At 40.0% G+C, this 27,869-nt stretch overlaps 1 protein-coding gene across 4 annotated transcripts in view; it reads left to right on the forward strand.

Annotated features, from left to right (window-relative positions):
• Positions 1-27,869, forward strand: part of LAMA4 (laminin subunit alpha 4) — a 138,141-nt gene that overhangs the window by 59,479 nt on the left and 50,793 nt on the right. For 2 of the 4 annotated variants that reach the window (XM_019646365.1, XM_019646364.1), the window contains exons 6-12: positions 1,314-1,528; positions 3,450-3,545; positions 5,449-5,600; positions 7,877-7,987; positions 19,683-19,794; positions 22,426-22,593; positions 24,824-25,017. In XM_019646365.1, coding sequence (XP_019501910.1) covers positions 1,314-1,528; positions 3,450-3,545; positions 5,449-5,600; positions 7,877-7,987; positions 19,683-19,794; positions 22,426-22,593; positions 24,824-25,017 — 1,048 coding nt within the window. The remainder of the gene's footprint in view (positions 1-1,313; positions 1,529-3,449; positions 3,546-5,448; positions 5,601-7,876; positions 7,988-19,682; positions 19,795-22,425; positions 22,594-24,823; positions 25,018-27,869) is intronic. The other 2 variants (XM_019646366.1, XM_019646367.1) reach the window with 2 other exon arrangements.

Consider the following 27,869-nt stretch of genomic DNA (forward strand, 5'->3'; position numbering starts at 1 on the left):
AGATTTCACTGCAACAGCCGGTTTGCTCAGGTAGTTAGAGTGCAGGCTCATAAGACCAAGGTTGCTGGTTTGATCCCCATATGGGCCAAGGAGCTGTGCCCTCCACAACTAGATTGAAGACAACTACTTGACTTGGAGCTGATGGGTCCTGGAAAAACACACTGTTCCCCAATAAAATGTCTTTTAAAAAAATTGAAATTTCACATAAAATGCAAATTTCAACTTATTTCTTTAAAAATAGGAGGATCTGGCAACACAGGTCCTTCATTCCCTCAAGGCTACAATCTGGCAATACAATCTGACAGAAGCAGAGTAGCAGCTGCCCCCTTAGATGGGGCCTGCAGTCCCACCACTCACAGCAGGGCCTCTGCTGGCCCTCAGGACACCTTTGGGAAAAATAGAGAAAGGCATTTCTTCCTCTGAGCAGAGGCAGCCCCACCCAGAGTGCACATCTTGGCAGGGGCAACAAAGGTTGGATAGATTTCAATCTCCATTCTCTAACAGGGCTAGGCTCTCTCATTTAGGGCCTAGCCAGCAAGACCATAGGCACCAGCTCTGCCCCCACAACAAATGCAACTAGATGCCTGGCCTCTGGAGGCTCACATATCTAAAACATCCAAAAGAATGGCCATCTGGGCTCCAGCTCTTTTTATCCGTGGAACTCTCAGCTCTGCCCTTTGCTTTGTCTCCATTCTGCCTTCCCTCTGTCACAAGATGGCTGCCAGAGCTAAGAGCACTACCTGCCTCTTCATTCACCTGCAGATAGAGAACATGTCTTCCCATAACCCTCACAAAAGAACCTTGAGCTACACTCTGATTGAATCACTCCAGAGCCAATCCATTTTACCAGGACATGCCAGGCACTGATTGGCTCAGGTTTAAGTTATTGGAACAATTCAAGGCTGATGGTGAGTTATGCCAATGTTTCTCAACAAAGGTTATATTAACATTTTGGCCAGGACAATTCTTAGCTGTGCCCTAGTGGTGCGTCTCATTGCAGTGTATTTAACATATCTAGCACCACCCATCATATACCTACATTCCAGTTATTGAGATGACCAAAAATGCCCACACACTAGTCATATCCAGACACTTCTGCATTTGGGGGTCTTGCCAAACTGAACGGGCTGTAACACAATGGATAGGGGTGGCTCCATAAAACCAAGTCTAGTCCTATTAGGAAGATGGGAAATGTGAATGAATTCTGGGAGAGCAACACACAAATATTCACTACGTTTTTTCTAGGTGGGAAAGAAGATAAAAAGGAAGAAAATCTATGGCTGCTAAATTTTTAACATGTGATTACCCTTCAGATGTGCTCCTGGTTACTATGGAAACCCCTTGCTAATTGGAAACACCTGTAAGAAATGTGACTGCAGTGGAAATTCAGATCCCAACCTGATCTTTGAAGATTGTGATGAGGTCACTGGCCAGTGTAGGAATTGCTTACGCAACACCACTGGATTCAGGTGTGAACGCTGCGCCCCCGGCTACTATGGGGATGCCAGGATAGCCAAGAACTGTGCAGGTACAGTACTGTAAATCCTAAGACAGCTACCTGGCCAATATGTATACTGAATTTAGGTGATTTATACTGGGGAAATATTACAAGCGCTCCCTTGTCATTTTTCCAGGGCAATGTACAATACATTCTTAGAAACGTGCATTCCAAACTCACCAGGGGTAGATATCATCATCAAGGCTACTAATGTAACTTAGCTCTGGGTATAATGAGGCATGAGACACTGACACAAATGAACTTTTGACTTATCATCTTATATCCTTCCAATTTTGGTCAAAGAAGTAAATCAGACTTCCATGGGTTGCCAGCTGAATAAAACTTGTATGGTTCACATTCGTTTTCTTATTTCAGAAGCTAAGTCCCATTTTTTCAGTTATATTTGGTGAAGCTGACATTTCAGTGAAATAGGTGAGCAAGCCAAGGGTCGAGTTTAATCATCCCCCAGCTTCCTCAAATTGTCAGAGTAAGTATCTCAGGGAAAGTATACGAAATCTTCCTGGTTAGACTGCTCTTAGACCAAAATGCACACATTTCATTCATAATTTCTCTAAAACATTTTCCACATAGAGTGAAGCTTTTCAGAAGTTAAGTTGGTTTCCTCTAAAAATAAAGGAAGGCTGAGACTAAATATTTCTTGCTCTTTTGTGACTTTGAGGGGGAAAAAGGTGAGGAAGAGGTGTTGTGCTCGTGTGGCACACTCCTATTGGAAACGCCCTCACTAAAAGAGATTCTCACTTGAAAAGATTTTAAGTAAAAAATTTAAGCTTGAGAAGGAAACACGCATGATCTGCAGAAGTCACAATAAAAGTAAGCACGTCTACAAGAAAGCAAAGTCCACAGAGGCATAACACCGAAAATGACAGAAGGAAGAGAAGAGCTTCATGTCCACTCAGATTGAAGAAAGAAAGCAGGCATCAGAAAGAGTGCTGGCAAAACTCAAAACCTTGATTCTCAAAATATTTATTAAACTTATTTTAAACTACATAGATGCACATCACTCTTAGAAAGGAACCTGTTAGAAGCAATAGAGCATGATCTTGCTGAATTGTTTAATAAATCTACATTTTGTGGAACATTAAACTGCTGAAATGTAATAAATGCATGTTCCCCTGGAAGCTAATTTTTTATGCTTTTTCTGTAAAGATAGTTACACAATTCTATTTTCACAATTCTATTGCAGCTTATTGCTAGCTTAGGTAGCTTAGGAATTCCTTTTTAATTACAAATTTCCACTCCAAAACTCAATGGAAAATGAACCCTCTGATGAGATGGGTGTTTTGCTTTTGTTTTTTTCCAAAAGGCTTTCTTGAAAATCATCAGTAAATGAATAACAGGCTCTCAAATCTTCTAAATTCATGTAAATATGTTCCTAATCCTTTCCACGACATTATTCCTAGCCATCCCACTGATAGCTACCATTTGGAGGTTTAGAATCAGCCTTGCCAAGGGTCAACACTGTGGAAGCCAAGATTTGCTCTTGGGCCTTCTCACTCTCTCTTTGCTGGGCTGCTCCTCTCTCACACCTGGCAGTGGTCATCCCGAGAGTTGGATTAAACTGGAGAATCAGTCCACAATGAAAGGATAGCTGTCAGATTCCAGTGGAATAATGGGCTCCATGGGCTTTTTCTGGACTGAAGCAGTTGCACAGTCAGGTCAGAATCCAAAAAAATTGGGAGAGCAGCCCTACAGGTTTTAAATTTACTTTTGCCCTACGGTCACCTTTGAAAATCTCACTGAGCTGGGGCTTAATTGGGTGAGGGGCATAATCTCTGTATTATAGATTCCATGCAGCCTTAAGGAAGAATATAAGCAATCCACACTGAGGAATTATATACTGATAGCTAATATTTCTAGAAACCATGACAACATTGCCATATTGTAAGCATTAAGAAATGAATCCTTAATCTCTTGTTTTTGTTTCCCACAGTGTGCAATTGTGGGGGAGGCCCATGTGACAGTGTAACCGGAGAATGCTTGGAAGAAGGTTTTGAACCCCCCACAGGCATGGACTGCCCAACCATAAGTAAAAATAACAGTACATGATTGACTAACCCCACTCTCTCTAATGTGCTGCAGGTGTAGGATTAAGAGTTATGCAATACCCTCCTCTCTCTAGAAACTGCCTGAGTTCCATCCTTGGCTTTAACCCTGTCTGTGCCTCAGCCAAATGAACCCTGAACAAAAGATACTCAGTGGTCTACTTCATTCCAATTGGCAAACGAGTGATTTACATTTAAACACATTTATTTTAGAAAACTTATTTTATCAAGTCTTTAAGTTTAGCATCTTACCTAAGAGGTAAAGGCAAATTCAGAAACACAATTCCCAGTGACTGAATTCATTTTAGCTCCTTTTTCTCTTCAGGTCCTCACATAATATGATATACAGACACTGGGAAAACTGAGATACCAAGAGACTTAAGCAGCTTTTCCCAACTCACTCCAAATCTGAAGGGGCACCAGAAATAAAATATTTAGGCCTTATGAAAAGGAGCTGCCATCTTTACTTCCAGAATTTCTCTGTCACTCCGGTCAATCAAATCATGAGCAGTCCTGATGGTGCAAGGACATGCTGAAACATTTCAAAACAAAAGCCCAGAGCTAGTCTTAATGACTTTTCAAGCATCCTCCAAGCCCTTGGTCTAGAATAGTTAGTTCATGATTGATTCTTAGAAGGATTTAAGGAAAGCTTTGCCTTAGAAAGCCTTCTCTCAAGAAAGTAAGTAATATTTACCATTAAATAGAGTGGTTCAAAGACTATTTTAACATTAGGTATCCCCTCCCCCAAATAAAAGTACCTTGACCTCTCAGTCCTTCTGGGAACAAGATTATTAATATTACCAATGAATCACATCTTAGAAGATGGCACAGAATGTCAAGCACAAGCCAGGCAAAGTTTACCCACTGATAGCATAGGTGGTCCTCTAAGCAAGGTCACTTTAAGGACATCAAGATGCCTGCCTAGCCGTATGCATCTTCCCCACCAGCTGATGTGGAGGCTGGGAAATCATCCCTTTGAGAGAGCATATGAGTAAGATCATATTAACCTTCAAGTAACAAATTAACATATTAACAACCATTAACACCGTAGTCTCCATTTATCAGTCCTCTAGAAGAGAGCAGTCTGAGAGAAAGAGATTGAGAACAGGAAAGTTTCAAAGGGCGTCCTTGTGAGTGTGCCCCAGGAGGGTGCTGGGTCCCTGGGGGGGGGGGTGATTATAGTTGTCAGAGGAACTCAAATATGAAACACAGGGAGCAATGAGAAACCGCGACCTACCTCACCACGTGTCCAGGTTCATCAGATATCAGGGAGCAATATTCACAGTGATGTCCTACAGACCTCCTTCTGCTGAAGCGTTCACCCAGACAGGAGGTCAGGCCATGCATGGGGAAAGGCTGAGCCACCCCTGGGATGAGGCAAACGCATGGTGCTAGAACCTGCGTCAAGTGAGAAAAGCTAATAGGAAAGGAGGGGTGCCTAGCAAATAGCTGTCTTCACCAGCAGGCACCAAGCCAAAGCCCAAAGCCTAACATGAAGAAAGTCCTCTCTGAGGGCTGTCCACCTCTAAAGGAAAGTGGACAAGACTTCTCCTTACTCACCCATCTCAGATGGCTTGCCTTTCTATAATTTCTTTCTTTCTCAATTCAGGGCCTAGTGTTCACATTAACCTACTTTCCCTGTTGCATGTGTTGTTGGCTTTTTGTTGTGTTTTAAGTATGGATAGTGCTTGATATACAGTTTGGTTCATCCTAAGTGATAGTCCACTTTGAGAGTGAGGACTAGTTCTGTGACCCAGAGCAGATCCTCAAGAAACAAAACTAAAAATAGTATTAATTAAAGAAACACACATAATGATCTACTTAAGGCAGCATGCTTCCCAGCCAACTTTTGATTTTGAAGAAATGACATGCCTGTTTTTTCTCCAGGCTGTGATAAATGCATCTGGGATCTGACTGATGACCTTCGGTTAGCGGCGCTCTCCATTGAGGAAAGCAAATCGGGTCTGTTAAGCGTGTCCTCTGGTGCCGCTGCTCATAGGCACGTGAATGAAATGAACTCCACCATCTACCTCCTCAAAGTATGCAGGAATTTTATGCCTTCTGCATGATTTCATTCTGGTTTCACAGGGTCGCTTCTAGTAACTCCTATCCCTTTTGGTATCTGAGTCCCATAGCTATATTACAGATTGTTAGACCTAAGAAATTATGAAAAGTTGATTGGAACCATGACCTTCAGCCTAAACCAAGAGCTGCCATCTACTCATATAAAAGAGGTTAATATGGAAAAGAAAATTACTAAAAAACTAGTGTCTATGTACAAAACTTTTTTTTTTTTTAAGATTTTTATTGGGGAATTGGGGGGATGGGAACAGTGCTGGGGAATTGGGGGAAGGGGAACAGACAAGTTGCTGTCGTTTTGTTCTTCAATCTAGTTGTGGAGAATGTTGCTTCACTGGCCCAAGTTGGCACCATCATTGCGCTCTTCTCTGGTGAGGCAGATCAGTCGCCGGCTTCTGGACGGCCGCTCACTGCGGCTGCTGGCCGTTCACGCTGGCTGCTGGCTACATACGGTAGCCCATGGCAACCCACTGCCACAGGGAGTGCAGCCTACGCTGTCGCCGGCGACTCACAGCAGCCCAGCTCCAGGTTGAGCTGTTGTTCAGCATCTTAGCTGTGGAGGGCAGTGTCACTGGCCCTCATATGTGGGATCCGAACCGGGGCCCTCTGGCATCCCAAGCGAGTTCTTAACCATCGTGCCACTCGGCCGGCCCTGTACAAAACTTTTGAGGGAAACGAAACACTCATATCCTTGGTGAAGCTGTACATTTATTATTCAAGTAATTACCACAAACTTACCATTACCTTAGCTTCAATTTGCAATGTTTTCAGTAGTTTCTCTACAAACCTCTCCCCTCACTCTCCTTCTCTCCCTCTCACTTCTACCCTTAACTTTCCTTCTCACTGTCATATTTTTTCTCATTTTCCCACACACACACACACTCAAGCACACAATATACTCACATGTTCTGTTTCTCCTCATAGGTTTAGTGGTTAATATCTAATAAACAAGTTAAAGGCAGGCAACAGTCAAAAACAGTAGACTATAACAGTGCTTATGTATCTAAGCTTTAAGAAGCGTTTTTTTTCTTCCCTCTAAATTATGGGCTTCTATCACAACCAACAGGTATTTTTAAAACCAATAATAATTACCTGAAAGGACATTAGAATTAATACCAGCACACTTTATTTACTTTGCTAATCAATTTAGCATAATAGTGAAGAGGACAAACTTTGACTCCAGGTTTCTTGCATTCAAATCCTAGTTCTGACACTTACAATGTAAGTTATTTTAGGTGACTTTGGGTAAGTTATTTTAACCTCTTTATTCTTCATTTTCCTCATCTGAAATTGAGGATAATTATTGTACCATGTAATCAGTTGTTGAAAGAATTCAGTGATACATGTAGAGCAGATATAATAGTATGTATATAGTAAGTGCTCATTACTCTACTTTTTGGAGGTACAAATGATATACACATATATTGGCTAAATATGCAAAGTGCAAAACAAAACAAACATCACAAAATTATAGAGCTGCATGGAATTCTAATGAGCATTCTACTCCAAACTTAGAAATCGTTCGTGTCCAAATGCATCATCTTGGACGCCTGAAGGCATTAATTCTCAGAGAAGTCACCCCGACTCAGACCTCTCAGTACCACTCAAATCCTCTTTCCCTAATAGCACAATTTTAAGATAGGTATAATTGTAGCTGACAGGAAGGCAGAGCCAAGATTGAAGGGTTTACTCCAAGGTAATCCAAGTAAAGCCACCTTTGGCCCAAACTCCTCAAAAATCAAAAAGAAAGGAGAAAATGGTCTGAAATAAAGAGAATTGCTCTCCTTATACCAAAAAAAAATAAAATGAGGAAAATAAATTTCTAAACTCCATTTGCATTGATCTGGGTGGGTTGAATATTTCTTCAAGGCCTTCCAAAATTGACATTTTAAAACTCAGACACCCAAAGCCCCCATCAGTCTATACGGTGCCTTTGTGCAAAGGTACCCTTTCCCCAGGGACAGCACACCCAGGCCAAGGTCTCTGCTTGATGAGCAGAGCTCACAGGATTTCAGCCCCTAGGGCCGGTGGAACCCTCTGAAAAATGCTGGGGCATTTTTCAAAACAAATGCCCCAGCCTTTACACCAGCCTGCAGCAGCCTGTGGACCTCGCTATTTTGGGAACAGAGGCTCACATTTTACTATGAGTCCTCTTACACTGGAAGAGTTTTATGTATATTTTTACAAACCTGGTGTGTACATCTACTGATTATTTTCAAATCATTTTTTTCCACAGACAAAATTGTCAGAAAGAGAAAACCAGTATATACTAAGAAAGATACAAATCAACAATGCTGAGAACACGATGAAAGGCCTTCTGTCAGACGTGGATGAATTAGCTGAAAGGGTATGTAATTCAGTTTCTGGGACTGCCTTCAGAGAAAGGATTTATCTGGTGTGAGCCTAGCTAGTCACAAACAACTGAAGCTTAACACAGCCCAGGAGAAATGCAGTGACCCAAGTACCTTAAAATAACTCAAGGGAAGACCTGTGGAGAAAATTAATATACTCAGTCTCTACTGTTTCTTCCTGTTTTGATTGGTCTCCTTGAAAAACTGTTTATGGGGAACTTGCATTGTATTCACTGCTGGTTAATATGGTTGACATATGTTTCAATTAGGATAGTCGTTAAGTTGTTTGCTTTAACATTTTATGGCTAAGAGCTATAGAGCATCCAGAAATAAGCTTTATTATATAGAATATAAAACTTAAATGTTAGATAAAGGATGCATTAAATATTAAAAGGAAAGAAGGGGAATTGTGCTGAGAAAGCAATTTTGCAGTTTGGCAGGGAGAAAAAAATCACTTTTGACCCTCACCTTATATCATACACTAAAATAAAATTCCAGACAGATTATGAACATTATGAACTTTTGAAGTACTTTTCAAAAACAATTCTCATTTTCTACAAAAATAAAGTTTAAAATAACTCTGATAATCTCTTTTGACCTTGGAGCTCTTAAGAGATTAAGCTTCTAAAACTGTGAATTACTTTAGCTGGACCCTGGAAAGATTCAACTACTTTGAAATGCATGTGAAAATTGTGTCCTTCATTCCCATGCAATGGTGTATAATAATACAACCACAAGCATTTGGTGAGCAATGAGATTCCTTAAGTTTCAAAGGAGATACCAAGAAAGAAATCTTTGTGAAAAATTCATCATTATTTCATTTTGGTATCATAGTTGGAACTTGCCAAAAGTGTCTCAATTGTTGAGGAAATATTTTCACCAAGATTAGTTTCTCCCATAGCCCAGACAGAGTTAATGATCATTTTGTTACACAGTTTTCCCACTTTTGATATAAGTTAAATGCAGGCTTTCATAGGGAAGAAATAATGCAAGCTTGAAGGTAACATTTCAGTAGAAAAGGCTCCTGTACCACAAGAACATACTGCCAAAGCAGAAGGTTGACGATAAAGCTCCTGGAACATTCACCTAGCTGTTTTCATTGTTTCTTACTGAAAATAAAGTTCTTCTGACTACAACAGTTATGATGTTGGAAGAACCTACCGAAATTTTTCAAAACTAACGCCCAGAGTTGGTCTTACGGATTTCTCAAGCATCCTTCAAGCCCTTAGTACATGATTGAGTCTTAGAAGGATTTTTTAAAATCTTTGTCTTAGAAAGCCTTCTATCAAGAAAGTAATGTTTGGCCTTAAATAGAACAAAGGTTTTTATTGTAGGTCCCCACAATGATAAAAATTACAGTAATGATGCCCCTTGAACTTGAAAATATCTCTGTATGCAAATTACCTATACATGAATCTAATGTGACCCAAATCTTAACAATTTACATTATCCTGAAATTATTGGTTTTGTCCCAACCTCAATATCCAAGTCCTCTAGTACCCTTTTGGGAAACTTTACAGCCCTCTCCCACCCCCTACTTCTGGGAATCCCTTTAAAGGATGCTCATGCATTTGTGTTCACAAATAACCACTGTTTAAAGGGGCCTCACTTTGGCCACTGAATGAAAGTGCCAAAGACTATGTCAAGACTACACTCTTCCATGTTCACAAAGTAACCATGCTAAAGTCAGTATGGTGCTAGGCTACAAGCAAAAATGGAGATAGTGGTCCTCTCTGACTCTCAGCACTGCCCCTTGCAATCTGGGTCTTGACGATACACTGAGGAACCCCAGTCTCCAAAGGATAACTCAGGAAGGTGCTACGCCATTCCCGCCACACCTCCATCTCCTCCATCTCTTCCATTTCCTCCTTACTCCTTCAGCCACAGCAAAAGCTTCCTGCATATCAATGCATGCAAAGAGATCTTTAGGGCTGGAAGGAAAGTAGGTCATCTCCACACATCAAAAGTACATGAGCCTTGAGATTTCCAGTCGAGATGGCAGAATAGGTAAACACTGTGCTCACCTTCTCTTAGGTAAACACTGTGCTCACATCAGTTACAACTAAACCACAAAACAACCATTATTGAGAATCACCTGAATTCTAGCTGAACCAAGCCCTACAAATTCGAACATACGGAAGAAACTATCTCAAGGGCAGAGACATGAAACAAGATGGTCCCACACCTGATTTTGACCATTAACAATTGAGAGGGATATCTCAACTGTGGAGTGAGGAGTCCCAATTCCTCCCCAGCCCAGGGTTTTAGTGGCAGGGAGAGAAATCCCCATTACTTCTGGTTGTGAAAAACCAGCACAGATCGTGGCTGAGTGAGATGGAATGGGGCTGCACTTTCAGGGGCTCCTCTTAAAAAGACCATGCATTAACTTACTCACTGATGGACTCTCTTGCTCTGAGCTCCAGCCCTAGGGTAGCAGCTCAAAAGGCACCAGGGACATACGGGGAGGAACTGAGTTGTCTATCTTCAGGGTAAGGGCTGGAGGGGCAGCTTTCTCCCAGACAGAGAAGCTAGAGGAAGCCATGTTTCTTTGTTGAGCCCTCCCCCTCCTTGTGTGCAGCTGCAAGCAAATGCCATATCTGAGTCTCTATCAAAATGGCTATCACCTTTTGCCTGCCCGCCTTGGTGATTCCCTGAGACCATGCCCCACCCAACTTTTGGGCACACTCAAGCCCCTTCCAGTGGCTTTTCCATGTAAACAGCTTGCCTTGGCTCACGCTGTGGACTTTCCTAAAATCTCTCAAAGGTTCACAAAACCCAAAAAAGCAGCATCTGGCTTCAATGTGGCCCGTATCTCTGCCTGAGTAGCCCTAAGCCCAGCACTAGCAACAGCCAGCCTTGGTTCATGGCTTAGCCTCTTAAGGTACTTTCAAGCACAGCATGGGCAGTGGCCATTTCTGGATTGCTTTGTGGCTCATGCCAAGTGACCCCGGGCAGGGCACAGGCTGTTGCTGAACTTAGCCTGCAGCAGGTCTCCTTGCAGGAGGCCCCAGTGCTGGCAGGCCCAGTGGCCAGCTTTGGACTGGGTTGGAGCATCACCCAGCCACTTCCAATGATAACACACCCAAAGGGCAGTCTGGACAGGCATCAGAACCTCACTAAAGTGAATCCTGTTCTGTAGGGTCAGTCCCTGCATTATGGGAGTCTCAGTTCTTCTTGCCAATGCAGTGAAGAATCAAAGGTCAGCAAGCTGATTAATATGCAAGCAGGGTTCATTAGTGATACATTCTCAGGGAAGAGAACGGGCCTAGCCAAGATGAGGGAGAGAGAGAGTGTGTTCATGAGGGTGAAAGGGAGAGAGAGCAGGAGAGGGGAAGGGAAGGAGGGAGAGAGAGAGAGAGAGAGAGAGAGAGAGAGAGAGAGAGAGAGAGAGAGAGAGAGAAAGAGAGAGAGAGAGCATGGGAGGGCAAGAGACAAGAAAGACACCTAGGACCCTTGTTCTGAGGAGGACTTATAATTTGCTGGGTGGGGTAAGGGAGTTACATATTGATTTGGTGGGAAGTGGTGGTACACCCTCTTCCATAGGAGGGCATGACCTCCTAAGGTGGGTGGAGGTCTGTTGACTCAGATCTTTATCTTGCTCCAGACCACCTCTTGTCATCTGTTGTTGTAAAAACAGATACACGGCTGGAGGCAGTTAATCAAAGCCACTTATCAGCTATAGGCACTATGGACCCCCTCCTCCTTCTATATACTTCTACCTAACACTTGCACACTAGTTTTCCCACTGTAGTCACAGCCAGTCCTCATAACCAGTCACCCTAAGGGCCAATCCCTCCGACTGATGTACAAAGAGCAATCATGTCTCAGCTACAAGAGGGCACACACAACCCACACAAGAAACACACCTGAAGCACCCATCTCTGGTGACCAGGGAGATTGCACCACGGTGTCCCACAGGACACCTACTACATAAGGCCACTCTACTAAGGCCAAGAGGTATAGCAGCCCTACATAGAAAAAAAAAAAAGAGGCAGCCAAAATGGGGTGACAAAGAAACATAACCCAAATAAAAGAACAGAATAAAGCTCCAGAAAAAGAATTAAACAAAATGGAGATAAGCAATCTACCAGATGCAGAGTTCCAAACACTGGTTATAAGGATGTTCAATGATCTAAGGGAGAACTACAACAAAGAGATATGAAACATGAAAAATGGAGATAGAAAACATAAAAAAGAACCAGGCAAAAATAAAGACTACAATAACTGAAATGAAGAGTACATTAGAGGGAATCAACAGTAGATTAGATGAAGCAGAAGACTGAATCAGCAGTTTAGAAGATCAGGTAGCAAACACACCCAATCAGAACAGCAAAAAAGGGGAAAAAATCCAAAAAAATTAAGGGAACTTAAGGGGATTCTGGGACAACATCAAGCATACCAACATTCACATCATAGGGGTATCAGAAGGAGAAGAGAGAGAGCAAGGAATTGAAAACCTATTTGAAGAAATTATGACTGAAAACTTTCCTAACCTGGCCAAGGAAATAGACATACAAGCCCAGGAAGCACAGAGAGTCCCAAACAAGAGAACCCAAAGAGATCCACACCAAGACACATCTTAATTAAAATGCCAAAAGTTAAAGACAAAGAAAACCTTAAAAGCGCAAGAGAAAAGCAGTTAGTTACTTACAAGGGAGCTCCCATAAGACTATAAGCTGATTTCTCAACAGAAACTTTGCAGAGCTGAAGGAATTGGCAGGAAATATTCAAAATGATGAAAAACAAGGACTTACAACCAAGATCACTCAGCAAAGCCATCATTTAGAATCAAAGGACAGATCAACAGCTTTCCAGACTAGAAAAAGCTAAAGATGGTGGTTCATCGCCACCAACTCAGTATTACAATTATCATATTTCTCCATGTATAAGACGCACCCTTTTTCAAAAAATTTGGGGTCTAAAAACTGGGTGCATCTTATACAGTGGTTGTAGTTTTTTTACTTGCATTTCCCGCTTTTTCGCGCTTGTTGTCTTTGCGCTCATTGTTTCACGCTTGTTACTGGTATAATTACGGTAGGTTACGTTTTGCCATGTTCTGCCCAGAAATGGCTCAGAAAAGATTTTCGTACAGTGCTGAATTCAAGTTAAAAGTGATCCAGTTTGCAAAAGTGAATGGAAATCGTGCTGCTGAACGTAAGTTTGGTCCTCCTCCAGCTGAGAAAACAATCCGAGACTGGCTACGGGAAGAAGAAACCCTACTGAAAATGCCACAGCAGAAGACGGTCATGAGAGGCAAGTCAGCAAAATGGCCAGATTTAGAGAAGGAATTGAAGATATGGATTGAAGAGCAAAGGGCAATTGGAATTCCTGTGTCCACAAAGATGGTTCAGCATGAGGCAAGAAGAATTGCTGATGAAAAAGAAGTAACTGATTTCAAAGGAGGACACAATTGGTGCTTCAGGTTCATGAAACGGAATGGATTAAGCATGTGTACACACACCAGACTTGCCCAAAAGATGCCTGAAAGCTATGAGCAGAAGGTCCTTGAATTTCATCGTTTTGTCATTCAATGTCGGAAGATACATCAGTTTGAGTTGGGACAGATTGCAAATATGAATGAAGTCCCCCTTCAATTTGATGTCCCAAGTAACAGAACTGTTGATAAGAAGGGGGTGAAAACTGTGACTGTGAAGACAAGTGGACATGAAGAGAGCCATTATATAGTTGTTCTAGCTTGTTGTGCCAATGGAACCAAGCTGCCTCCTATGCTGATTTTCAGATGCAAAACAATGCCAAAAGAAGACATTTCTTGAGGAGTGATTGTCCATGTTCATGACAAAGGTTGGATGGATGAGGATGGGATGAAGATCTGGTTTGAGAAAGTTTGGAGCAGGGGACCAGGTGGGCTCTTACGCAAACCTGCCTTACTGGTGCTTGATCAGTTCAGGGCACACATAACAAAAAACACAAAGAATATTGCTACAGAGCAAAAACAAAACTTGCCATCATACCTGGAGGCTTGACATCCCAGCTCCAACCACTTGATGTTAGCATTAACAAACCTTTCAAAGCTGCCATGAGAGACAAATGGAACCAATGGATGAAGTCTTCTGGGGACAATTTGACACCAGCAGGAAGAGTGAAGAAACCAACTATGGAGAAGTTTGTTCCTGGATGAAAAGATCCTGGGATAATATCAAAATTGAGATCATTGTCAAGTCATTTAAGAAGCATGGCATTTCAAATGCCATAGATGGAACTGAGGACAAGGCAATATATGAAGACAGTGATTCGTCATCAAACACAGATGAGGACAAGCTAATGGTTGGGAATTTTGACAGTGATGAGGATTTGTATGAATTTTATAATGAATAAAACTTGAGTTCAATAACTTTATGTAATACATTTTTTTTCAAATTTTGGGCCCCAAAATTAAGGTACATCTTATACATGGGAGTGTCTTATACATGGGGAAATATGGTACTTCTTTAAGGTGAAAAAAAAATCAAAAATATGAATGATAAAATGGCTATAACTACATATCTATCAACAATTACTTTAAATGCTCCAATCAAAAGATAGGATGGCTGAATGGATAAGGAATTAAGACCCTTACATATGCTGCCTACAAGAGACTCACTTCAGATTGAAAGACACACACAGACTGAAAGTAAAGGGATGGGAAAAAGATATTTCATGAAAATGGAAATGAAAAAGAAAAACAAAGAAAGCTGTTGTAGCTATACTTATACCAGACAAAATAAACTTTAAAACAAAGGCTATAACAAAGAAGGCTGTAACAAAGAAGAACCTAGTAATCCCAATTCTAGATAACTATCTGAAGAAAACCAAAACTCTACTTTGAGGGGACGTGTGCATCCATGTGTTCATTACAGCATTGTTTACAATGGTCAAGATGTGGAAGCAGCCTAAATGTCTGTTGATGGATAGATGGATGGATAAGGAGGAGGTGATACATATATACAATGGAACATTGCTCAGGCGTAGAAGGAAATGGGTTCTCGCCATCTGTGGCAACACAGATGGATCTGAAGGGTATTGTGCTGAGTGAAGTATGTCAGACAGCAAAAGACAGATGAAATGTGATTTCGCTTATATGAGGAATCTAAAGAACAAAATAAACAAACAAGCAACAGAAACAAACTCATAGATACAGAGAACATTTTGATGATTGCCAGACAGGAGGAATGTTAGGAATGGGTGAAAAGGAGGAGGGATTAAGAAGTACAAATTGGTTGTTACAAAGTAGTTACGGTAATGTAAGATATAGAATAAGGAATATAGTCAATAACATTGCAATAAATATGTATGGTGTCAGATGGGTACTAGATTTATTGGGGTGATAGGTGTGATGGGGATTGGGAGACAGGGTGAAAAAGGTGAAGGCATTAAGAAGTACAAATTGGTAGTTACAAAATAGCCATGAGGATGTAAAGTAAAGCATAGGGAATATAGTCAATAATATGGTAATAACTATGTATAGTGCCAGGTGGGAACTGGACTAGTCAGGGGGGATCACTTGTTAAATTCTATAAATGTCTAACCACTATACTGTGTACCTGAAATTAATATAAAATAATATTGAATGTCAGCTGTAATTGAAAAATTAAAAAGGGAGTAAAAAGGTGAAGGGGAATAAGAGTTTTCAATTTCCAGGTATAAAAGAAGTCATGAGGATGTAATGTACAGCATAGGAATATAGCCAATAATATTGTGATACATTGTACAGTGTCAGATGGTTGCTGGACTTATCATGGTGATCACTTCTTTAGGTACATAAATGTTGAATAACTATTGTGTATACCTGGAACTAATATAATATTGTATGCTAGCTATATTTTAATAAAAATCTTTAAAGAAGAAGGTACCTGAGCCTCATTTCTCATCCTGACAAAAAGGCAGGAAAAAAGGTAAAAATATGTTTCAATTCCAAAAGCATTATTTAATGCCTGGTATATAACATTTATTATGCAAGATGCTGGGGATACTGAAACGAATATAATAAGGTCCGCTCTCAAGGAACTCACAGTCTAGTAGGGAAAACAGATATATTAAAAAAAAATTATAACACAGCATTCAATAATAAAAGCATGGTGCAGGTTGAAAAGATAACTCTAAGGAAGAAATAATTAACTCTTTCAGCAGGGTACATTAGGGAAGTCTTCTCAGAGAAAAAGAGCATTGCACTCTGCATTGAAGAATTACTAAGAGTTTAAGTACTCCCAAGCTAGGGAAAATGACCAAAGAGCAGAGATGTGAAACAACTGGTGTTTTTTTGAAACTAGAAGAACTTGGCCTTGGCCTTCCAGAAGACTAATTGTAAGGCAAGGAACAGGAGATGATGCTGAAGTTCTCAGAGGCCAGATCATGAAGAATCTTGCCTACCATGCCAGGAACATGTGAACTTCATCCTGTGGACTTTGGAAGACATTGAAGCATTCACTTAGAACAATTAGCTGATCAGATTTGAAATTTCAGAAACATTCCTCCTCAATAAGAGGTGATAAATAGGTAAATAAAGACTCTGAAGAGGGAGACACCAGTTAGGAGAGTCCCATAGTAGTGTAAACAAGGGTGGTTGATTGCTACCTTGTCTTCATTTGAAAAGAATTTGCAGTGAATAAGGATCAACTGACACTATGGTAGTGAGGAACAGGAAGAGGACCAGAACAGCAAATGGAATAAAAACTATTTGGTGACCAATTGGATATGAGGAGACACTAAGAGGAAAGCTCTGGCTTGGAGAAATGGGTGACTAAGACAAATGGACTACCCTGGACATTTTAAGGATAAGGTATCTGTAGATGCCAAGAGGACCATTAGAGATTTGAGTCTGTAGCTCAGAGAAGAGATCAAGGCTGGAAAGTTATTTGGAAGTCATTAATGTGTAGGAGGTGGGTACACCCACAAAAGTGGATATCACTGTGCAGATTCTGAAATGGCACTCCAATATTCTTTCTATTGTTTTGTCCCTGTTTATGCTTGTCTCCCATGGTGATTATTGACAGTGTCGCCTTTCACTCTCAAAAGTGTCCCAGTTTAAACAATAAAATATATGATTGCCCTAGATATTGATTCTCATCCTCACTTAATCTTGTTGATTTAAAAAAAAATTAGTATTCTAGGTACATTACTCTTTATGTGCTGTATTATAAAAGCTTTTTTGCCACTTTTTGTATCAAATACATATGAAGAGAATTCACTGTTTAGGTGAGTAAATGATTACTCCATTTGTAATGTAAACCATCAACTGGTTTACAGTTGTGAGGTAATTTTTAAATTTCAGTTTTTCTTAAAGCAAAGTGCCCATATCATTAGTTTCCTCCTATTTCTTTTTACAGAAAAAAAATAAAACATTCACATAAGGCATTATTATATATTATAGCCAGTAATTTTGCAGTTTAAAGTAATAGATATTCCTCTTTGACACTGAGTCTTTTGTTAAATATAAATAAGTTCTACCTGGTGTTTGTCAAAAAAAGAGGTTTCCTTAGCTATATGACATCATGCAGCTGTCTTTCATTGCTTCAATTCAAAGTTTCCATATCAAGAAATAAGTTACCATATTTCCCCATGTATAAGATGCTCCCATGTATAAGACGCACCTTAATTTTGAGGCCCAAAATTTGAAAAAAATGTATTACATAAAGTTATTGAACTCAAGCTTTATTCATCATAAAATTCATACAGCTCCTCATCACTGTCAAAACTCCCAACCATTAGCTTGTCCTCATCTGTGTCTGATGACGAATCACTGTCTTCATATACTGCCTCGTCCTCAGTTCCATCTATGGCATTTGAAATCTACAACCACTGTATAAGACGCACCCAGTTTTTAGACCCCAAATTTTTCAAAAAAGGGTACGTCTTATACATGGGGAAATACGGTAAATTAACACAATAATAACAATAGTCTTTTTCCTTGAACAATGAAGCCAAAGTCAAAAATATGTGTTGTGCTTTGCAAATATAACTCAATTTAAACTAGAACAAAAACCAACTTGTAAAAATTTGTTAGTGTTTTAAATGATTGTATCCATACTTTTAAAAGTGGGGAGGGGTGCCACCAAGAATAAGATTCAGCTTATTTTCTCCATCATCTAATTTTAAAATGACCACAAATTTTGTTTCTCTGGAAAGCATTAAAGCAAACCAAGACGAATACAAGAATTGGATAAAGGAACATGATGACTCAGAATGCAATGTCCATTCAGAGAGCCCAGTGTTTGGGGAAGGGACTGATTGCGGCACAGGGAGCTTTGTATGGAGGGGTCTTCAGACTTGCCTGATGAAAAGCCTCTAGAGCAGCGGTTCTCAACCTGTGGGTCGCGACCCCTTTGGGGGTCAAACAACCCTTTCACAGGGCTTGCCTAAGACCATTGGAAAACAAAAAGATATTTACATTATGATTCATAACAGTAGCAAAATTACAGTTATAGAGTAGCAATGAAAACAATTTTATGGTTGGGGGTCACCACAACATGAGGAACTGTGTTAAGGGGTCACAACATTAGGAAGGTTGAGAACTGCTGCTCTAGAGCTTGTGTTTGCTATGATACCATTTCTCTTCCTTGACAAAAGGCCCTTTGCTTAGTTTTGCACGGGAAGTATAAAAACATTCCAGGTAAAATCATGGTATAACCCTCCAGCTAGAACACTGGATGAAAAGAGAGAAGTTTGAAACAGCCAGCCACTTCTCTGTCCTGGGGAAACTGTGCAATGGGTCTACCAGCACTCTGTGTGACAAATCACCCTGCAGTCCACTCAAGTACTGCAGCACTGTGTGACAGAGCTGAGCCAAAATGCACCAGGTGAGGCAAGTGGGCATCTACCAAATGCCAGACTGAAGAAGTTCTCCTCTTAAATATAACCCCTGAGTCAATCTTTCTAATTCCAAAAGGAAGTACACATACCCCATGCCGTGTATACAGGCCAGGGTCCTGGCCTCGAGACATTTCTTAGATCTGTTTCTGTCCTTACACACAGAATTGCACACATACACATGCACCCACACACATCCTTTCTTCAGCAGCCACATTTAGCTTGGGATCTCATTTTGACACGTACTATGTGAGATCTCTGAAACAGAAAACCCCCAGTTGAGAGAATAGAGTCAGCTTCTCAAAGAAGAGCTCCATTCACTCTCAGCCAAATCTGCCTCAGCAGTTATTTGTACACAAGCGCCAATAGTGTTGATGGGAATTTGGAGTGCAACCCTGAAAGCAGCATTTAGCCCAGTGAGCATAATCCTTTCAATCTCTGTGATAATTCAATTTCAGCAGTGGTTGGACCACCCAGGAGCCACCGGATACACGGAGCATTTCCAGATCTGCCTACTTTCTCAACAATTTTTCCTTTGAAACTTTAAGCTCTTTAGTCAGCACAATGTCAAACTGATCCGCAGACATGGGTAACTTTCTAGCCTGGCATCTTGAGATACCAAAATTCCAAGTGTAAATTACCTATGAAAGGAAGCTGGTCTGGAATAAACTGTGACTGATGGCACGGAAATGGCATCATAGCTTTCTGTAATTCTAAAGCTGGTCATCGCATCAGCCTTCATGCATGGTTCCTGGGACCACTTTATATGTTATAGAACTTTCACATGCCAGAGAGATTTATGTTTATGGAATACATTATGCCCACGTACACACATACAACATTCCTTTCTCGTAAATCTAATCTGGTGTTTATGTGAATTATTTATAGGAAAGTCAAGTTTCAAGAAAGAGCCATCTGGCTCAGAAGGATAGCATGGATACCATTAACCATGCAACTCAGCTTGTAGAGCAAGCCCACAATATGAGGGATACAATCCAAGGTAAATATATTCTCTTCTGGTTCAGTTTCATGGAAAGGAATCATTCCTGTTATTAACATCAATACAAAATAATAGCTACTGTTAGTGCTTATGTTGTGCCAGGAACAGTTATTAGGGGGTTATAGGTCTGACCTTATATAAGGGCTGACTTTCAAGTTTGTTTATCTGAGATTTCTGAGCACTCGTCCCTGCTTACAATCTGTTGCTTTTCAAGAACAAATGTACAGAATCCCTCCCTTTCCAGGCCTTTCACAGAAGTGGAATGCCAAAGTACCTTTCCAGTAGAGGAAACTGCATGCCATAGCGACTCTAAAATGTAAGAGTTAAGTAGGAGTCACATTTCCCTCAATTATTTGCAGTGAAAATACTGCTTTTAGAGTGGCAGTGCACTCTTCACTAGTTCAAATTGTCCTGAGTTGTTTCTACAATGCTCCTTCCCAAAAACCAGGCAGGCAGCTTGCTCTGGCCCCCAATCCAGAAGAAAAGCAGAGAAGCGGCAAGTATGAGATTTCTTTGCCCTAAAATGTTGTAGTAGGTTTTACCTTCCCCTTTGAAGGTTTACTTATGAGCGCTCTAACCTCTGGTAAGTGCAGGCTGCATTTTAAAGAGTATCTTAATAGCGCATTGAAAAATCAGCTTTCATTTACCAACAGAAAACAGGTCCTTTTGTTCATTCTAAGATAAAGAGAAATTCCTTGGGTTACAGTCTGCTAAGATACAGTATGTGTGTCTTTCCATAGTTTTTATTATCCTATATATTAAGAGGTGGGTGACAACACCAAGTGCATCTCAGGGTACAATGGCAGTAAAGGGACTCACAACGGGAGATTCATATCTTTATATTGAGGTATAGGGAGCATATTCCAAGAAAAGGGATAGTCCAAGCCAAGATTAATCATTTGCTATATTTCCTTTGGTGCCTATAATACACAATAAAAATAAATGGCATGCATTGGAAACACTTCCCACTCTCATCCTCATTATTGCTTGCTTTTGCATCTACCAATAAAATGTTCTTTCCCTATAACATTTTAGAGTTACTATTGATTTTTTTTCAAAAAGTATGATTGCTGACCTCATCTAATTAAGAAATAAATGTCCCTCTAGGCAGCAAATAAAGCCAGAACCCTAGTAAGCCATTCAGAGAAAATCATTCACCTTTGCTGTTACAACTCAAATTTTGATTCTAAAGTGTTTCATTAGGAAAGAATCTAACCCGTCTTATTTGACTTAAGTATAAAAAAAAGATGAAAAAAATTACAAAAGAAATGCAAATGGGAAATAATAATTTATATTAGTTTTTACCTTTTTATAATAATGTATGAACAATCTTCAAACACCAAAGGTAAACATGCTATTGTTTGCATTTCTTTTTTTTCTAGTCTATACAAGACATGGTTAAAATCAAATAAGCCAAAATTGTAAAAAAATTGCATCAAAATGTCAAAGAATTCAACTTTGCAAGTGCTAGTTCTAAAGAAAAAATATCTACCTTTAGTTTATTTCAGGAGTTAGCATTTTAGACTTTACTTGAAAAGTGAATGTTTAACCTCTTCATAAGTTTTGTGGGTTTTTTAGCAGATCTTGGTGTCCCTATAATTTATTGATAGCATTAAAAACCTCTTCCCCCATTTTTCTCCCTTCTTTCACAATTCAGGAATGCTGCACAACACCAACAGTGTGTCATCCCTTATTCCCAGCCATCTCTAAAATAATTACGGGTGACCTTCAAGCTATTAGCCATATAAAATATAAGTCCTTATTTGGTATGATTTATATGACAAGAGTGTTTGTTTACCCATCTTGTCTGACCAATCGCATAGATCATGGTAAACCACAGACACACAATTTCATTTATGTCAGGAAGATAAAATGCTTCTTTCCGGAGCTGCCTAGGCCGTAGTGGCTTTACTTAACTTTTCTCTGATCATATGTACTAGAAACAGGGAGTCAGAGAACTACTCAGCTCTGCTAGTATTTAGAAAAGTCACCTAATCCCTTTGTGCCTCAGCAGTCCCTCCAATTCTAAAAGTCTCCATCCTATTTATGAACATAGGGTGAAAATGACCCGGAGTGGAAATGGCACAATCTTGACAAGCAGTCATAGCCTTCTGTTTTAAACAACTATAGACACAAATATTCTCTTTTTGGCTTAGAGCTTTGGTAAACCTTGGCTAAAGTACAATTAATATCTCCAGTGCATCCTACATATGACAGGAGATACCTCAGAACATTTTCCCCAGTTATGTATTTTATACAAAACGTTGCTCAAAGGCCCCAGGTTTGTGTGCCTTAGATATTAATGTTTTTTCATCACTGTGGAAACCAGACACGGCTAAATTCAGGGCAGGCTTTGTATTAACCCCGTTCCCATTCTGAAGACACCAAATGAGAAGCAAAGAAGAGTGATTTCCTCAGGTTTTACTTCCCCCTGGAGTAGATGATGAACTCAGATGCCGACATCAGTATTTCCAGCGTGAACATCTCTATGCTCTCTGCCAATGAGTCTCTCTTTTTATTTTAGGACCAGCCCTGCCCTTTGCCTTTACTCGCCTGTGTTTTCAGTGGCATCTCCATAAAATGCCCAGTCATCCTCCCTGCTACCTTCTCTCATCATGTCCTTCCTTTCAGAGATCAACAAAAAGATGCTCTATTATGGGGAGGAGCAGGAACTTAGCCCTGAGGAAATCTCTGAGAAGCTGGTGTTGGCCCAGAAGATGCTTGAGGAGATTAGAAGCCGTCAACCATTCCTCACTCAACGGGAGCTTGTGGATGAGGAGGCAGATGAAGCCCATGAACGTAGGTGTATTCAACTCATAGAGCCCAGCACATGTCTGCTTTCTTTGTGGGTCCAGGAGAGGACGCCAAGCCACAGGATATTTGGCCAAACAACCAATTCCCAATATTGAGAGATATTTAGAACTTACATGTGGCCTCAGGGAATCATTCAGCACAACTTGACTATATGACCAAGATTTTTAGATCCAGGCACATCCTTGAGCTTTTGGGATAGATGAGATTCCACAGGGAACCTGACTTTTACTCTTGAGGAGAAGAAATAGGGACTTAGCTATTGGTGAGAACCAACAGCTATAAACAGGGGATGGGAGACTAACTGGAACCAATTCCCAGAACTACAGTAAGGGAAATTATATTGAGAAATCAGTAAAGCTACAAGCTCAGCAACATTCATGTTCTGAGGTCCATGAATGACTTTTAACCTCAATGGGAATTAACATTTTTTTTAATGATGCACGTAAACATCAAATCACAATAGTATTAGCAAACCTCTGAGTTGGTCACTGTATCAGTTATCAATTACTGTCTAACTATCCATATAAACATATTCATTTAAAATAATAACCTTTTTTGCTCATGATTTTATGAGTTGACAACCTGGGCTAGGCTCAACCTGGACAGCTCATCTCTGTTCCGTGCGGCATGATTGAGCTCACTCGTGTGTGTGGGGTCTTAGCTGAGATGGTTGAGCCTCTCCCTCCATGTCTTACCCTCAAGGAAACTGCCCCAGGCTTGTTCACATGGTGGCTGCCTTGCAAGAGTGCAAGAATGGGAAGTGTAAGTTCTTGTGAGTCCTAGCCTTGAAACTCAACAATGTCAGATTCATTGTATTGGTCAAGACCAGTCCAGATTCAAGGCATGAGGAAATAGACTCCACTCTTGACGGGAAGAGTTGAAAAACATTTGTGTCCATTTTAATCTACACACTCCATAAAAGAAGCCATAGGTTTGCATATCATATTTTAGCTGTTGCTGTTATCTCAAAACATTAAGTTCATCAATAATTCAAAATTATACTAGTGTTTGGTCCCATCTTTAAGTCTTATTTGATACATTAATAAAGAAGCACATGTGTTATTATAGTAGCAATTTGTTTTTTAATATATTGATCTCCTTTTTAATTCTATGCGTTTTATTCTATGCATTTAAAACACATTATAATAAGGGGTCTGAAGGTTTCACAATTGGATTGCAAAGGGGACCATGGCAAGAAAATGGTTCAGAACAACTGCACTAGATCATTTTCTTACCATTGTCACTATCAACTTCTGCTAACAATAAATGTGAACACTCTAGAAGAGGAATATTCTTGACAAAAAGCCATATTACCATAGCAAACATATGAAGTTGTAGAAAGAGTAAGAAAAAAAGAAGAATCTCAAACGCCATTTCTGAGTTGGGATGAGGCCAGCAGTCAGGAGGGCTGGAGCTCTAATGTCACAGCAAGATGCTTCCATGCTCTTTGCCTATTTAGGAATGTAACAAGACTGCCTTGGGGAAGTGGGACTGGTCACATTTCCCACTGAGCCACCTTCCACCTGGTGAATGCCATTTTCAACCACTTTCTTTACTCAGCCATGAACTTATATCTTCTGCTCATAGTGATGAAAGAAAATACAAATCCTGACCAAGACTGATATTCCTTGGAGGAAAAATAGAATTAAGGCACATAGCCAATGTGTGTAACTTTGATCAGAGAACTAAGACATATAAAAAGTTTAAGAATATATCATCGCCGTTTGATCTTCTTTCTACCCAAAATAGTGATGTAGATTTAACCTAAAGGAACAAACTAAAAACAGTTGCCTGGAGAGCACACATAAAATGAATGGTTGTGAACATCATTTGTCAGTAACAGACAAGATAATTTCGGTTATTTTTAAGAGAAAACCATAGTATGTCCAAATTTCCTTTATATGGTAAAATTAGTAATAATTTTGGTAATAATCAATACAGTATAATGACACGGTTTCCATGTAAAACATAATCTCTATAAGAAAGCTAATCAAATCCTTCTTTTGGCTGACTGCCATCCAGGGACTCTGACACCTACAAAATAGTATGTTTGGGGTTTTTTTTTACTTCAAATGTAACACATGTGAATGATAGCTTCAATCTCTATTTCTAAAGAAGGCATAGTCTGATAGGTTTGCATCCCTGCTGAAGGCTGGATGGGATGGAAGGAGACAGGAGAGGCCCAGGCTGAGTTTCTGTGTCCATTTCTTCCCAGTGTTGAACCAGGCCGAGAGTTGGCAACGGCTGTACAATGATACTCGCTCTCTGTTTCCTGTTGTCCTGGAGCAGCTGGATGACTACAATGCTAAGTTGTCAGACCTCCAGGAATCACTTGACCAGGTCCTTGATCGTGTCAGGGATGCAGAAGACATGAACAGAGCCACAGCCATCCGGCAGCGGGACCACGAGGTACAGTGGACACTCTAACTGGAAATGCATTCCAGGCACACATGACATGAAGTTATACCAGGAAGGGACAGCTGGTATACAACTTTTAAATATTGGCACCTTTCATATCCATATGTTTAAAATATTTGTACTTTTCTTTTTTTGCCGCTGTAATTTGCTAATGGAAATGTGTGTCCCCTAAAATCAAGATGAAACCATTAGAATTGTTTAGCCTTTGCCTTGATAAGAATACAATTGTTCTTGGTGCTTTTATCCAGATGTACGGATGTGTTGCTCTGGCAAGTGAGAAAGTATTGCACTATTCTCCGACGCCTAACATTTTTTATACTGAGAGCACTAGAACATCAAAGCAGCTCATAACTGCGTTCCTGAAAAGATATGTGTCAATTTTGGAAAGGCATGAGAAGTAAATCTCACAGCCTGGCTGATCAGCAGCTGCAGAGATAGGGAGTCTCATTCAAGCCAAGGTCATGCAAATAAAAGAGGTGAGGAAAATCCCAGCTATGGCCATAGTTTGCAAAGGCGGTCATCCTTATGTGCCAGGGTTTGTGCGTGCCCACACAAAGAGAGCCGAGAACTGTTGTTGGTCACATGTCTGCTCAGAGCAATGCATGTATTCACAACCACCACCATCAAGAGGGGTCATCTGGTATGTAGATATGTGCATCTTTGGACATACTTATAAATATTACAGGAAAAATTAGGAATCAACGATGACCAAATTCATTAATTTACTTATGTTTATTTTTATTGTTAGCAAAACCAACTTAAATTACCCCGATTTTCAGTCATTGCTACATCTTAGTAAGTCATTGTAAAATTTTCTAAATAAAAGTGAATTACATTTATCACCACAATTTTCTAATAGGAGCACTCCCTTAGGCAATATTTTTTAGAAAAATAATGATCAGGATAGCGTTTTTGTTAAACAAATGCATGATTGTCTTACACAGTGAAATTACAAGTGTAACACAAAATAATAAATTCTTCAAGCAGATTTCAAGAGAGTTACTGGAACTCATCCTTATCCTTGAATTTTTCCTCTTTCCCACCTTCACATCTGGTCACCCACAGGATCCTACCAATTTTACCATCGGAATATTTTTATCTCTTTCCTCTTTTCTATTTCTCTATGACCTCTAGTTTGAGCCCTCATTTCACAACCAAAATAGCCTCCTCCTCTTTCTGTTCTGTCCTTGCTCCCATCCAACCCATCTGCTCCACCCTGCCAGAGTGTCCCATCTAAATCACTGACAGTTACCTTTGCTCTTATTAAAAGCCTTCATTTCCTCCTTATAACCTATAGCAGAGCCTTGGACACTACAGCTTGTCAACCATTTAGTGAATTGTACAATAAGTTTTCAGGGTTGTAACCAGCATTTTTTTTAAAAGAAAAAAGTCAAAAAAGAAAGGAAATAGAATAGAAAATATCAAAATGCTTCACCTGTAGTAAGGTATGGTTTCATCACATTTATGCTTTAGTTATTTACATGTACTGGATGGCCATATAAAATACATTTTTTTACTGTGGGTCATGGTTAAGAACATTTGAAAGATACTATCGTACAGGGTAGTCAATGCCATTTCATATGGTATGTGCGACCCTCTCTGATGGGGCCCCTGACAGCCTCCCCAACCTCACCTTTTGCCATTTCCCTGCTTTACACGTTTAGTTCAGGCAGTATCACACTACCTGTAATCCTATCTACCTGAGAGGAGACTTCTTTTTTCTCCTTCAGGATAACCCCAGGTATCACCTCCTCTAGGAGACCTACCCCACTTCCAGGCCAGCAGTTCTTCCTTTCCCATCATGTGCCTCTGCTCATCTCTTCCAGCACTGTGACCATAAGTTAATGGATCTGTCTGCCCGGGCTCAATTTAAGTGTTTTACTTTCACAGTTTACTGTTAGACCTACAGCATGCCCTAGAAAAGAATAACACCAAAATTCCAATCTTCATGCAACACCAAAAATAACCACATAATCATTTTGATGTGTGCCAATAGTAGCCACACAGCTAACAGTTACTTACTTATTTTACTATCCTACTCCCAACCCCAAAGGGTAACAGAATGATAAAAATCTTTATCAGATGAATATAAGACTCTGTATTTCTAAAGTAGGTAAATACTTTTTTAATTTTATTAAATTTATTGGGTGTCATTGGTTAATAAAAATATTTAGCTTTCAAATGTACAATTCTATAATGTATCATCTGTATATTGCATTGTGTGTTCACCACCCAGAGTCAAGTCTCCTTTCATCACCATATATTTGACCCCCTTTATCATTTTCTACCTTCCTCCCTTTCCCTCTGGTGACCATCATACTGTTGTCTGTGTCTATGCGTTTTTGTTTGTCTTGTTTGTTCATTTGTTCCTTTCAGATTTATATCCCAGTTTGTTCATTTTTCCTTTCAGTTTTATACCCCACAGTTTTATATGTGAGATATAAATATCATATGATTCTTGACTTTATCTGACTTATTTAGCTTAGCATGATAATCTCAAGATCCATCCATATTGTCACAAATAGTAGTATTTCATCTTTTCTTATGAGTGAATAATATTCCATTGTATATATGTACCACATCTTCTTCATCCAATCATCTATCCAAGGACACTTTCATTTTTTCCATGTCTTGACCACCAAGGATAATGCTGCAATGAACATATAGGCACATATATCTTTACAAATAAATGTTTTCAAGTTTTTCAGGTAGATACCCAGAAGAGGGATTGCTGAGTCATATTGTAACTCTAATCTTAATTTTTTGAGGAACCTTCATACTGTTTTCCATAGTGACTATAGCAGCTTACATTCCCACTAGCAGTGCATGAGGGTTCCTTTTTC

This window comes from Hipposideros armiger, unplaced genomic scaffold (assembly GCF_001890085.2).
Source record: "Hipposideros armiger isolate ML-2016 unplaced genomic scaffold, ASM189008v1 scaffold_101, whole genome shotgun sequence".
Taxonomy (NCBI): Eukaryota; Metazoa; Chordata; class Mammalia; order Chiroptera; family Hipposideridae; genus Hipposideros; species Hipposideros armiger.